Raw genomic sequence first — 14,296 nt, forward strand, 5'->3', positions numbered from 1 at the left:
CTTTTTAACACAGGAATTTAACTGATCTTCAGACAGAACTGTCAAAATCCAGAGGAACAGTGAAAAAACTACAGGTGGATATTGAGAAGCTGGGAACTGAAGCTAAGCGATGTTCAGAGGAAGCAAAGGAATCTCACCAGTTAGCAATAAAAGCAATGGCTTCTGAAATAGAAGGCCTGGTAAGAGGAACTTTATATCCTTGGTTCCTGTTCAGACAACAATTGTACTTATGATGTGCTCTGTATGTGGTATGTTATGCTTTTGTGTTCAGAAGTATACCCAAGCTGAAACCCAGCAGTCAGGAATAAGACACCACAGCCAAATCCCTTTCTCAGCTTGCTTTTAGAAGGTCTTTGATCCTGTGGTCACATGACCACACAGCCTCCTTCTTGTCCTCCCTCATAGTAAGGCGTGTATCTACAGCAAGTGGGAGAATATAGTATAGCGCCTCACACAGCTGCCTGTTTGTGTGCTTGTGTCCAGAAGGCAGGTCCACTCTCGAACCCGCTGCAACTACAACACAGCAGGGCTGCATGGTGGAGCAAGGCCAGAAAACAGGCTATGGGGAAAAACAGGCATGCCATGCAGTAATCCCAGGGATGCAAACTGACTATGCCAGCTTGGATCGGCTTCCATGCTTGGCTTGTCAGTTTGATAAAGGAACCAAAGGGACCAGGTATATAGAAACAGAATATTCAATAAATTCTTTACAGGCTGTATTTTTCAAAAACTATAGGTATAAGCCAACACATTTAAGAAATCTATAACATACACTTTAAATCGTTTGTGGTTATAGCCAGTATATGCAAAATAAACTTTTCTTACTTCCCTCAGTTATGCCACTGGAAAGATTTGAGTGTTTATACAGCACAGGCTTCTTTATTAGACCCTGGTTTCTGATTTTCATTTAATGAAAGCAGGCTGTTCACCTGTGCATTCCCTGTTCTTCCTACAAGAAGCTGATAGAAGGGTTAGAGCAATATATAGGACAGGATTGTAAACCCTTGGCCTTGTCACATGTAGTCCAGCAACATAGAGATGGTGCCCTTGCTGTAATTCAGCCATAATTTGTAGGGTTTCACCTGTGTCTTGCAGGGATGCTGCTTTGGTACAGCATCCACCCCCTCCTAGGTTCATTCACTGGGTTTCAGCTGCAACACAGTTGGTCTCACAGCCAGTAGCAGGAAAAGGAGCTTTGCCAGCAGCCCACCTTCTTCTGTGCTTCTGCGTGAGTCCCCCTCTGGTGCACATGCTCCTGCAGACCTTGTTGCCTTCCTGCCATCTTCTCTGCACCTTCTTCAGTTCTATGATTTTCTGAATGGTAGCTAGGCTCCCTGCTGCCTTACAAGTGACATGATCTCAGGCTGTAGTAACCCTTCCTTCTCCAGCAGCAATTTTGTGGGCTACCACTCATGGTGTACTAGAATGGCAGATCCTGAGCACAAAGGTAGCGGCCCTGGGCCTTGGCCAGCTTGCAGCTCACTAACTGTTCTGGGGGGGGGGGCTTGGGGCTTTCACTGTTCCCCGAAAAGGCCTGACACAGCCCAGATCACTGTACCCGGCCTGAGTTGCAGAGCTTTTGAGTCTTCCTTAAAAAATATGAAAACCCAACATTTCATTATCCTGATATGTGCCTTTTGTACCATGTACTTGTATGAAAAACTATCCTGTTCTTTGTATTGCTTCCTTTGTGTGAAATCCCTGGTATTCCTGCCAGTCCCTCTGCTTTCTTTAGGAAAAAAAAAAACTGACCACACTAGGAGTGAGAGCACAGTGTGCTTCCACACCCTCTCCACTGACTGCAGTTGCTTCTGCACAGTCATCAGAGAATAAAGAGGATTTTATTCTATGCTTTGAGGATTTGGCTCAGTTTGCAGACATTACTCCAAATCTCAAGGATACCATCTTAGTCCCTATTGACGTATGGCTAGATTTGGTGCTGCCTGCATCAGCAGCACCTGAAATGACAAGCTTAGTTTCCTCAAAGAGCCATTAACCTTTTAAAGTGGAACTAAATGCTTTTTAGAAAAGACTGCAAGCAGGCAGGCTATTATCGCAGAAGAGACATGCAATGCAACATTTTTTAACTTCATGAACAGCCAATTTTTTAAAACTTTCATTGGGCAAGCTTGGTTACGTGTACTTATTAGCAGATCACATCTTGAAAGCTGTTTAGGGTTGCTGGAATTCTCTGTACTAGCCTGTGCTACATACAGTCAGTGCTGCTAGAGGGACTTATGCAGGCCATAGACGGGTCGTTTATCGGCCGAATTTTCGTCCGAACAAAAAATTGGCCGATATTCACACCGTTAGTGGGGCAATGCCGTCGCCCGTTTTTTGCGGATGTTCTCGTTTCTTTTTATCGGTTATGCTGGAAAATCCATGAAAAACAGCCGTTTTCCGTAAGCATTGGTGGCAGCAACGACCGATTTTTCGTTTATCGGTCGAGGCCAGCCTTAACCTTCTTGTACAGTGAACACGGAGTTGCTTGCTTGGCACCTCCACCATTCAGCAAACATGTATATCTTAATCGTACAGTACAGGACACAGGGTTAAACCCTGGGTTATATTGTACCTTCAGGTAATTGTTAGTTTTTTGCTAATGTCCTAAAGTGATTGACCTTTTCTCACTTGAAGAGATAAACTAGTTTATTATCTTATCTTCAGACTCTTTAATCAACTCCTCAATCAACTACTTCAATGTCTCCTAAATATTGAAATATAAGCAGTGCACCGGGATCAGTGCAACCTCAGTGAAACCTTTAGATCTGTAGTCAGATCCTACCCTGTTGGAACAGCCTGTAACGTTAGAACTGATTTACTATATTTGTAGTTACAATTTCATATCTCATTCACAAATACTTGTATTAAAGCTCCACAGAATGACAGAGAAATACCAAAGTAGATGCTACTAAATGGGTATCTTCAAACTAGAAACAACATTTCAAAATGAATAAATCATAGTACTATAAGATGCATATCCTTTAAAAGAGTGGGTATGTGCTCAAATCCCCATATTTGGTTATGAAACCAATACTTACAAATCAGCTTTGCAACTGACTTAAAATTACAGCACTTCCAGGTGATAAGCTAGGAGAGGGAGGTGGGAGCTATGAGAATAAGGCTTGATGCCACAGCAGAAAAACATAGGGGGAGCAGATAGCATATAGATTGAAATTAAAGATCACTGCAGTCCATAACCATACCAAAGCATAGGCGTGAGTGGAGCCTACAAAACAGTTCATAGCATATAGTACTTTGTGGGTATGCCCACCGTGATGGGTGAATCCTGGATTTGATATGCAGTCTAGCATTGTGGACAGATAAGACAGGGTCACCCTGTATCTTTGACCTTTACTGTAAAAACGGGGATATTGTTGGGATGTATTTACTTTACAGTGTAAACTTGGTGCTAAAATTCAACCACTCAGATCTTGGTGTCTAGCGGTTGACATGGTGTTGCATCACGCATTTTACAGCCCCTTACAGTACAGTGTTGGCTGATCCTGGAAGGAAGTGTCCATATAAGCAGTGGCACAGGGGATTGGAAAACAAGGATTCCAGTGCCAGGGCTGTATGCAGAGTATGGGATAACGAAGGGGACCTGACCAGACCTGACCAGACCTCTGATGACATATTGGAAGTCTCTATAATATATAAAGGCGCATAAAGGTTGCGCATCTGGTGAGTGCATAATCTGTATCCTCACTGTCTCACCGCGTGCACAGTCTATGTTGTTTGGAAGTCTATGGATCGATTGAGATCTTGTTCACATCTTCACGTTGGACTTATCTGTGGACACAGCAGTTTTTTCCTCACATTATATTAGCCACCGTATAGTGGCATATATATGAGTGCACAGCATCACTTTATGTTTTTTGCATGATTTTATACATGTATATATATGTTCATTTATTTGTACTCTAGCGCTGCACCTTTTTGTATATTATTGTGTATTGGAAGGTTTTATATGGTGCCTTTGGTGTACAGCTGCTACTATTTAGAAGGCGCTCACTTATTTACATGTTTTCAAAGTACTTTGTGGGTATGCCCACCGTGATGGGTGAATCCTGGATTTGATATGCAGTCTAGCATTGTGGACAGATAAGACAGGGTCACCCTGTATCTTTGACCTTTACTGTAAAAACGGGGATATTGTTGGGATGTATTTACTTTACAGTGTAAACTTGGTGCTAAAATTCAACCACTCAGATCTTGGTGTCTAGCGGTTGACATGGTGTTGCATCACGCATTTTACAGCCACTTCCATCTAGAGCCCTTATAAGGTATTTAGGTGTTTCACAAAGACTTCGCTTACAGGACAATCTACACCCGGGTTGCTGCACACTCCTCCTCAATACACCTCCCCTATAAGTTGCACCCTACGTCATGAGTACCCCATGGGGGGAATACCCCCACCAGTAGCTGTGACGGCACAATCTCAGATAAACATTTGTTCTGCCAAAGGCCTGCACAACTATCTAAGAGTGCCAGTGCTTTCCTTGCACCAGAGAAGGACCCAAATTCAACATCAGTTTGTTCATCCAACTCTAGTTCCATTTCACAATAAGCAACCAGCCTGACAAAAGCAGATATTTCTGCATATGTGTTGCAATTCCTCAGATAACTAAAAACTTTAAACAGCCATCTCTGTCCAGGGCTACAAAATGCCATGCCCTTTCTCTAGTTTCTCCCTTTGTACCTGAGTCTGACCCAGATATGTCTGGCCTAGAAAAGGCAGACACACAAGGGATCAAGGAGGACACATGAAGCTGCACATAATATGCTTGCTTCTGCTGTGTGAAAAAGCCTCTGCAATGTTGCACTTGACTCTCATCTGTCTCACCATGCCCCTTTTGCACACATAGACCTGCATATCTATAAAGACATTCCCCATTCATTAACAAATAGAATGGGCAATCTATGTCATTTCCAGTTTGTAGCGCTGCCTTTTGGGTCTATCCTGTGCTCCCAGGTTATTCACAAATGTCCTAGCACCAGTTCTATTCTTGCCCTTCTGAGAATTTGGGGCATCCAGGTTACAGGTTTTCTGTGTGACCTCTGCTAAAGGACTCCTCTTTCTTTCAGATGTCTGCAAATGTCCACAGGACAATTCAGATGCTCCAGGCTTTTGGTTGGGTCATCAATTACCAAGAATTTGCTCTCCAGTCTTCTCTTTCCCTGGAATACTCGAATCTGGTCCTTGAAACATCCCAAGCAAAGGTTTTCCTAACAGAGAAGAAAATTTTCTCTCTCAGAGCTCATGTTCAAGAATTTGATGTCAAAGAGACATTCCACGGTTAAATTCTACATGAGAGTCCTAGTCCTCATGGTAGCCTTTTTTGAGGCTTTACCATCTGCTCCATTTTGACACTTCTCGAGCACAACATCATGTCGTCCTGGAACATGCATGCGCCTTCTCTTGCCCTATCCATGCTCCTGTCTAGCCAAGCAGGGATTCCCTGACTTGATGGATCTCCAACCCAGTCTTAATGATAGGAAAGTCTTTTCGTCCTTATCACTGGAAAGTGATAACAGATTAAAGTCTTTCAGGCTGGGAAAGGAGATCCCCGAAGTTGACAACTGGATTATCTCCGCGGCCACCACCTGGATCAAGGGGAATGGGGACTTTAAGAAAACCTCAGTACATGTTGGAAATAGAAGGCTGGCACATGCTCATATGTGCATGCCAATAATTCTGAGCAAAAGCTCAATGCCAAAACAGACATTGTCACACTCGCATAAACATACTAGCATGTTCAGAAAACCAAACAGCCTGTTTAATCTGCACTCTGACATGGATGGATTGCTGAGTGGTCTTCATCTAGTTCCTGCTTTACCTGAGCCTTGACCTGCTGTACCTGCTTAACTGTACAACTCTGCTTGCCCCTGACCTGTCCTGCCCTTTGGATTTCTGCCTGCCTACTGTGACCTCGGCTTGTATTCTGACTCTGCTCCTATCTTGCGGTCCTGTACCTTGCTACCCAGCTGTGATCCTGGCTCGTATCCTGATTTTGTCTCTGCCTGATGTTCCTGTACCTCGCTGCCTGGCTGTTGATGACCTTTTGGGTTGTGTCCTGGCTACACTCCTATCAGCCTAGCAAGTGTCACCGTGTTCCAATTCCTGATTCCTGCCTGGTGATATACGGTCATCTGCTTCCTGCAAACCCCAGCTGGTGCTACCTGCTACATTGGCATTCGTGCCACTCTGCATCCTCACACTCCCTGTAATCACTACCAGGAGTGTTGGACAAGAGGTGCAAGAGAAGCCCCCTATCCAGCTCGATCTTCACCAGGTACGTGAAAGGGACCCAGAATTTGGACATCCTGGCCTCCAGATTCAATAGCAGATTATCTCTGTGGCCAGTGCCAAAGACACTTTAGTGCTGCCATCAGATGCCTTGATAAATCCTGGCCTTAGTTCAGGCTAATCTATGCCCTTCACAAAATAGAGCAGGAGAATAACTGGTGATTCTCATTGCATACAGTGAGGAACAGTATTTGAACACCCTGCGATTCTCTCACTTACAAATCATGGAGGGGTCTAAAATTCACATTATAGGTTCATTTCCACTCTAAGAGACAGAATTAAAAAAAAAGTCAGGAAATCACATTGTATAATGTTTAAAGAATTTATTTGTCTTGCACTGCTGAACATAAGTATTTGAACACCTGGGAAAATCAGTGTTAATATTTGGTACAGAAGCCTTTGTTTGCAATTACAGAGGTCAAACGTTTCCTGTAGTTCTTGACCAGGTTTACACACACTGCAACAGGGATTTTGGCCCACTCCTCCACACAGATCTCCCCTAGATCTGTCAGGTTTCGGGGCTGTTGCTGAGCAACACAGAGTTTCAGCTCCCTCCAAAGATGTTCTATTGGATTTAGGTCTAGAGACTGGCTAGGCCACTCCAGAACCTTGATATGCATTTTATTGAGCCACTCCTTGGTTATCCTGGCTGTGTGCTTCAGGTCGTTGTCATGTTGGAAAACCCAGCCATGACCCATCTTCAATGCTCTGACTGAGGGAAGGAGGTTGTTGCTCAAAATCTCTCAATAATGACCCCCTTCATCCTCTCCTTAATACAGTGCAGTCGTCCTGTCCCCTTCACAGAAAAGCACCCCCAAAGCATGATGTTACCGCCACCATGCTTCACAGTAGGGATGGTGTTCTTGTGATGCAACTCATCCTTCTTTTTCCTCCAAACACGACGAGTGAAGTTTAAACCAAAAAGTTCTACTTTGGTCTCATCTGACCACATGAATTTCTCCCATGCCTCCTCTGAATCATCCAGATGGTCATTGGCAAACTTCAGACGGGCCTGGACATGTGATGACTTGAGCAGGGGAACCTTCCTTGCAATGCATGATTTGAAACCATGACGGCGTAGTGTTCTACCGACAGTGACCTTTGAAACTGTGGTCCCAGCTCTCTTCATGTCATTGACCAGCTCCTCCCTTGTAGTTCTGGGCTGATTCCTCACCTTTCTTATCATCAGTGATACCCCACGAGGTGAGCTCTTGCATGGAGCCCCAGTCCGAGGGAGACTGACAGTCTTCTTTAGCCACTTCCATTTTCTAACAATTGCTCCAACAGTTGATCTATTTTCACCTAGCTGCTTGGCAATTGCCCCGTAGCCCTTTCCAGCCTTTTGGAGGTCCACAATTTTGTCTCTGGTGTCTTTTGACAGCTCTTTGGTCTTGCCCATGGTAGTAGTTGGCATCTGACTGACTGTGGGGTGGACAGGTGTCTTTAAAGAGCTCAGACAGGTGCTACTAAGTTAGATTAATGAGTGGAGTAGAGGTGGACTTTTTAAAGGCACAGTAACAAGGCTTTGAGAGCCAGAATTCTTGCTGTTTCTTAGGTGTTCAAATACTTATGTTCAGCAGTGCAAGACAAATAAATTCTTTAAAAATCATACAATGTGATTTCCTGAATTTTTTTTAAAATTCTGTCTCTCAGAGTAGGAATGCACCTACAATATGAGTTTCAGACCCCTCCATGATTTCTAAGTGGGAGAACTTGCAAAATCGCAGGGTGTTCAAATTCTTCTGTTCCTCACTGTAAAACTGGGCCAAAACTGGTACACAGACGTACTCTGACTACTAGGGGACAACCCCTGGCCTCTTCCCAACAAACCTCACCTGCTGTCTCAGGGCCCTCTGGTCCTCCTGAGTCTGTCATGCCTACCTTGCTAACCGTAAAAAAAAAATCCACTTCCAGACAGATCCACTTTTCATACCTGAAAATCCTTCTTTGCCGAGTGTGAACACAGGTACTTCAATACCAGAGATTACTGCTTTCTGGCCTTCCTGCAATCAGGTCTTTACCAGAACTTACAGTAGCTTTAAGCACTCTGAAAGCACAGATTTCAACCTTTTCCATTGTTTTTCAAAAACCTCTGGCCTTGCCCCCCTTGTCAAAACCTTTATTTAAAGTGTATCTTGCATCAAGCCCCCTTGCAGCAACCAGTGCTTCCTTGGGATCTCAACATGGTTTTCTTTGCCCTGCAGAAACCACCCTTTGAACCCATCAGGGATCTCCCCCCTACACAATCTCTCCTGCAAAGTGACCTTTTTGGTTGCTGTCATGTCTGTCAGACATGTCTGAGTTTGTGTCTCTCTCATAATTCGCTGTTTTTTTTTCATAATGACAAGATAGTCTCATGCCCAAGACCATCCTTTCTTCCTAAAGTTGCATCGGTGTTCCACCTTAGTGAAGACCTAGTTTTACCATTCTTATGCTCTTCTCCAGAGCACCCAAAGGAAATTGCTCTCTACATTTCCTGAATGTAGTCTGAGCCATAAGAATCTACCTGAAAGCAGCACCTTCTATCAGGAAGGACTCCCTATGTATCCCATCCTCAGGACCTACAAGGGATATAATGCTTCCAAGTCCACCATATCTTGATTGATAAGACATCTGATCACTAGAGCTTACACTCTCAAAAACAAATCTCCTCCTCATGATTGCCTCTTTATTGTCCATCCTTCTCATTAATTGCTTGGGGACATTCCAGGGTCTATTAATACTCAACCTGTGTCCTGTCCTGTAATATATGATTAGGAGAAGAGGAATTTTGAACTACCTGTATATCCCATATTTTGGAGTACAAGACGGAGGCCACCCTCCCTTCTTCTCTTGGTTTTCTGCATTGCTTGCTACAAAACAGATGACTCGCGAATTGGGGTTTGGTTTATGAGAGGAGTCTAGAAGGCATGTCCTCAAAAGCTTGCCAATCACCTGAATGTACAAGCCTATAACCCAGGGTCTTTACATACTCAGCCCATGTCCTGTGCTATACTCCAAGTTATTGAATTTACAGGCATGTCAAAATTCCCCCCTTTTTTCTTTTTTAATACATAGGAGGCATTATTTGGACAAGGTAGAGATGAGAGATAGATGTCATGATCACAACTTCATCCAGCCAGAGTATGGCTCCTATTTTATTGGAAAAAAAAGACCTTTTATGAATGGTGTAGGTGTAGGAAGCAATTCTTTCAATGTACCATTGGGCGAAGTTACTCCTGATAGGACAGTATCCCCAGTGGTCCTCTGGATGTGAATGATCAATAATTACATATAACAAAGCTGGCCCAATAAAAGTTTTAAAAATTGAATATTTCTGGAGTTCAGCTTTAATTTTTTTTTTTCAGATGGATGTTAGGGCCTCAGTTGATGCTGGCTTCGGTCATATGGTTCTTCAGGCAGCTCTGTAGAGCCACCTCTGGTAACGTGTTGGTTTTTGTGGGCCTGTTAGCCTTTTATGCCTCTGTTGCCCACCCCTCAGACTGCTTTTTGGACATCTCAATCTAACTCATTACCCAACCTTTGTCCTGTCAAAGCCTTTTTTTTTTTTTTAACTCACCCTAAATACTTTTCTTTCAGTACATTAGGGGACCCCATGTTCTACTCATACTATTGTTTTCTAACAAAACCGAGACATGCTGGGAGTGGGAGGGGTCATACTGGACTGTCCTTACAAACCGAGACATGCTGGGAGTGGGAAGGGTCACACTGGACTGTCCTTACAACTTTGGTTTGCTACTGTCCAATCTCCTGAAGGCAGCAGCATAACTCAGTGTACCTGAACAGTCACCCTGACTCCGTAGTAAATTAAAAACCTTTTTTGGATGGGCAAGGAGGACATTGGCAACCCCAAGTAAACTTTGAAACCATATAATACTGAACTTACATAGAATTAGGACCACAGATGAATGGAGCACCACAAGTGCAAGTAAGGTGAATTCAAGGGGTGGGCTAATAAATGGAATAAAACCTGGCTGCCTCCATGCACATATATCGTGCAAGGCTTATAAAGCTGAAGTTTTAGGTATGGCAATTACTAGGAGTGCAGGCAAGGTGAATTCAAGGGGTGGGCTAATAAATGGAATAGTTTTAGGTATGGCAACTATTACAACATTACAATGGTCTGACTTGGGTCAGTGTAAGTATGTATGTGCCATACTTGTGGGATCCCCGTGGAAGCTGGAAATCATTGTAGTAAGCATAGCTAATACAGTGACCTCCACTAGGTCTTATTGCACTCCCAGGTCTTATTGCAAGAAGCTGCCCTGCTGCATTGGGAACACAGGAGGTCATTCACTCAGCATAGGCACTATTCCAGGTACACTTAGCATTTTCTAAATGAATGCAATGCCTTCACTGAGTGGATGAGGTAAAGAGGCAGGACAGTGATGTCACAATCTCCACCTCAGCCAATCTGAGAACACTTTGCATTCATTGCTGAGCAGGCTCCCTATTGTGTTCAGTAAGCAGCAGGGAAGCTGCTTGGCATGGGACCTGGAAGCTACTGGATATAGCTGTAGTAGCGGTATCTACTACAGTGATTTTCTGCTTCCATCGGGATCCTACGAAAATGGCATATACTTTCATTGGTCCAACCTTTTCTAATGTAACTATGTAAAAAATTCTAAATTTCCGCTTTAAAGCAATTATGCATTAATACAATTTTTACATCATTCGGATTGTTTACATTTCTATAAAACTTGGTAGGAATATACATTACCTTTTTAATTACAGATGAAAAATGAAAGTGCTGGCCCTGTAAGTTCTTTTAAAAGTACTTTATTTTTTTTTCTGCTTTTTTAATGTAGAAATCAATGGTTGAACAAGTCCAGAATAAAAATAAGGAAATGCAATCTTTGCATGAAAAATCAATTGCAGCTTTAGTCACCCAACATCAAACTGCAATCAGTGAGCTGAAACAGAATTTGCAGACGAAAGAGGAGCTATGGAAAGCTGCCCAAAACGCACAAAGTGAAATGGTAAAACAAATGGAAGAGTTGCAGCGACAAGCAGAAGAAGCCAAGGTATTTTAGTTGTTACAGGAAATGTAAATGTTCTTTCCAGAGTGTGATGTTTCAGAATTCCATACAATTTGTGTAGATTTACAAATGATCTAGCTTTTTAACCTGCTATATACATTTTATATCAACTTTTAGATATTTAACATGTTCAAATGGAACAACATGAGCTGGGCTTGAACTGGTAAAATACTGTTGTGTAGACTTCAAATGGCAATGTTCATATGTCCTTAACAACTTCAATACCCCAAATATTAAACCTTGATTGGTTTAAGACCATTTTCTTGAAATTCTAAAAATCAGTTTTTAAATTATTCAAATCCTGGCACATTTATTTATAAAATAATAAAATCTGCTTTAAAAAAAAAAAAAACCAACAAAGAGTTGAAATGGAGTAAAAGATCATTCTCATCTTTATAAATAGATTAAAGATAATCAGACATATATAAGGTATTGTATTATATAATACATAGGTAAGGTATTGTATAAAAGCTGCTGACAGCAGTAGAAAAGGGTAGACAATATTAACTGTTTCGATCTGTACCCCACTTTCCCTTTTTCCCAGTTTTATGCAGGAATCCTAACTGTGGTCCCAGGACCCCTGAAATTCTCAATAGTGTATGCAGGTCAAGTTTTCTGAACGTCTGTGAATAGGAGTCTATAGATTTGCATTCAATCTTGCTTCTCAAATTTTGCACCCATCTATGCCAAATCAAGTTCATTTTATATGTGACTCCTCAGTTGTATATCCTAGAGCAATGAATCCGCAGCCATAGTCATAAATGCTTCAGTTTGGTGGGCAGTTTAGATTAATTGCAGTTTTAAACCTTTCGTGACCCAAGGTCATAGATACCTAGATGATCAGGCCAAATTAGCAGCCAAATTAGCAGCCTAAGCATACCTACGTTTTATTTTTATATATATATATATATATATATATTTTATTTTTATTTTTTTTTTAAGGAAATAAGTTTTTAAATACAAGCCCTGCTCTTTTGTCACAAAAAAGGACAAAAATGTTTTATAAACAAAATATTTTATTAACACCCTAGAAAAGAAAAACTAGGATTCCTAACAAAAAAAGAAAACTATATAGGATGTGTAGTATCTGCATGCAAACATAGCTAACGTAGCAATCTTATGATCAGTAACCACTCTTGTTCCCTATTGTGTTTGGGGAATGAAGTGATCAATGTCAGCTGAGATTGAGACCCACAAGCTGCTGAAAGCATTAGCTGTTGGCTCTCAAGGGAGGGATGTTTACTAATGTAATTTCAGTACAAAACCTAGTTAGGAAACCTGCTAGGAGACATTTAACTATGTTGACTACTTTTAAAAAATTTTCACATACATGTTAAAATGTGCATTTTTTTGGTAGAAAATTACTTAGAACTCCCACATATTTTATATTTTCTGAAACCAGAGGCCCTGGAGAATAAAATGGTAGCTGTTGCAATTATTTTTTTATGTCACACATTATTTGCGCAGCAGTTTATCTAACTCAAATTTCAGGAAGAAATACGTAAATTTATTTTAGTGCACACAAACAAAATATAATACCCATATATTTGGTAAAAGAAAAATATGGTGTAAATGAATACCAAACATGTCAATATTTAAAATTGTGCACACCTGTGAAACTGCAGTACCTAAAAGTGTCCATAGGCAATACTTTAAAAGCCATTACAGGTTATCAGTTTAGAGTGAAACGTGAGCTATGGTGCTAGAGTTCTTGCTCTCGCTCTGACATTCCTAGCTATACCTCACATGTGTGGTACAATCACCGTACACCTATGCGTGCTGGACCTACATGTGCATTTGTGTGTGAGCATGGAGGGGGGTACTTTAATTTCTTTTTACACTTTTTTCATTTAACTTTATTGCTATCACAAGGGTTGAACAAGCCGCCCTTGTTATATCTTTGGGCAGTGACAGGTACTCTTTATGGCGTCATCAGGGGTCTGTTATATCCCTGATGTCTCTCCTTCCCTCCAGGGCAGCTGATCAAACACATCCATTGGTAACCTACATTTAGTTAAAACCTGGTGAAAGAGCTTTATGAAAACTTTCCTAGAAGAGTTTACCACCTCTAGCAGCATGATCACTGCAAATTTTATGGCTTTTATTAAAGCAATGCTAACATTTTTTTTCCACTCATTTCCATAACATTAAGTAAATTTTTGGTATTTTGTGTTCCTATTTTTCTCCTGTGGGGTGCTTTAGTTAAACTGTTTTATTTTTGCATTGCTGCATAATACTACATGTTATTAACTGACACACAACTACAATATGTTGCCTAAGAATTTGACATGTTATCTAGTTAAAGAGGTATTAAACCCAAAAGCAGATATTTATTATATTGTTGCTTTCCAGTTCTTAGATGTGATGACTGCATTCGTTTTCTTTTTTAGGCTTTCTTTCTTCTATTTTTACCTGGTGATCTAGCCAGTATGTCTGTTTTTTTTTTAAAAGAGCAGGCTGTCCTGAAAATTTATCAAGTTAGAAGGATAAGCCAAACCATTTACAACTGACAGGGGTGCTTGCAATAATCAGCTTTTATGTAAAGCCTTTATGCCAAAAGGAAAAAAAAAAAAACAGTTGATGTAACTGCTTATAAAATGTTAGCTGGAGTTCAACTTCAATTTGTTGGTGTATTTAAATCTGCGGGTACATAGAACACTCCCCTCCCTCCAGACTGACAACGTTGGTGCTCATTCCTCTAGAGGAGGCAAAATCACCGGGTGAAAATAGAGGGAAAAAGCCAAATACAGCATATTAATTTTTTAATTTTGGGTTTAAGTCCACTTTAATTGTATCCATGTACAGTGCTGGTTTCATGTTATTTATTACAATGTAATTCCAAATGCAAATTGTGAATCCCCTTCTTCTCGATTTTTTATGTAACTATTCATGCATCCAAAGCCAATGCCTTTATCCTTCAGTAGCACAAAACTGAGCTGGTTATCGA

General features: G+C 41.4%; 1 protein-coding gene across 9 annotated transcripts in view; it reads left to right on the forward strand.

The window, feature by feature from the left end:
• CLIP1 (CAP-Gly domain containing linker protein 1) overlaps window positions 1-14,296 on the forward strand; it is a 182,491-nt gene that overhangs the window by 104,494 nt on the left and 63,701 nt on the right. For all 9 annotated transcript variants that reach the window (XM_089662035.1, XM_089662028.1, XM_089662029.1 and 6 more), the window contains 2 exons: window positions 14-179; window positions 11,119-11,334. In XM_089662035.1, the coding sequence (XP_089518161.1) occupies window positions 14-179; window positions 11,119-11,334 (382 nt within the window). The remainder of the gene's footprint in view (window positions 1-13; window positions 180-11,118; window positions 11,335-14,296) is intronic.

The sequence above is a fragment of the Staurois parvus genome, unplaced genomic scaffold (genome assembly GCF_062004578.1).
Source record: "Staurois parvus isolate SC_StPar_1 unplaced genomic scaffold, SC_StPar_1.0 ptg001418l, whole genome shotgun sequence".
Lineage (NCBI taxonomy): Eukaryota > Metazoa > Chordata > Amphibia > Anura > Ranidae > Staurois > Staurois parvus.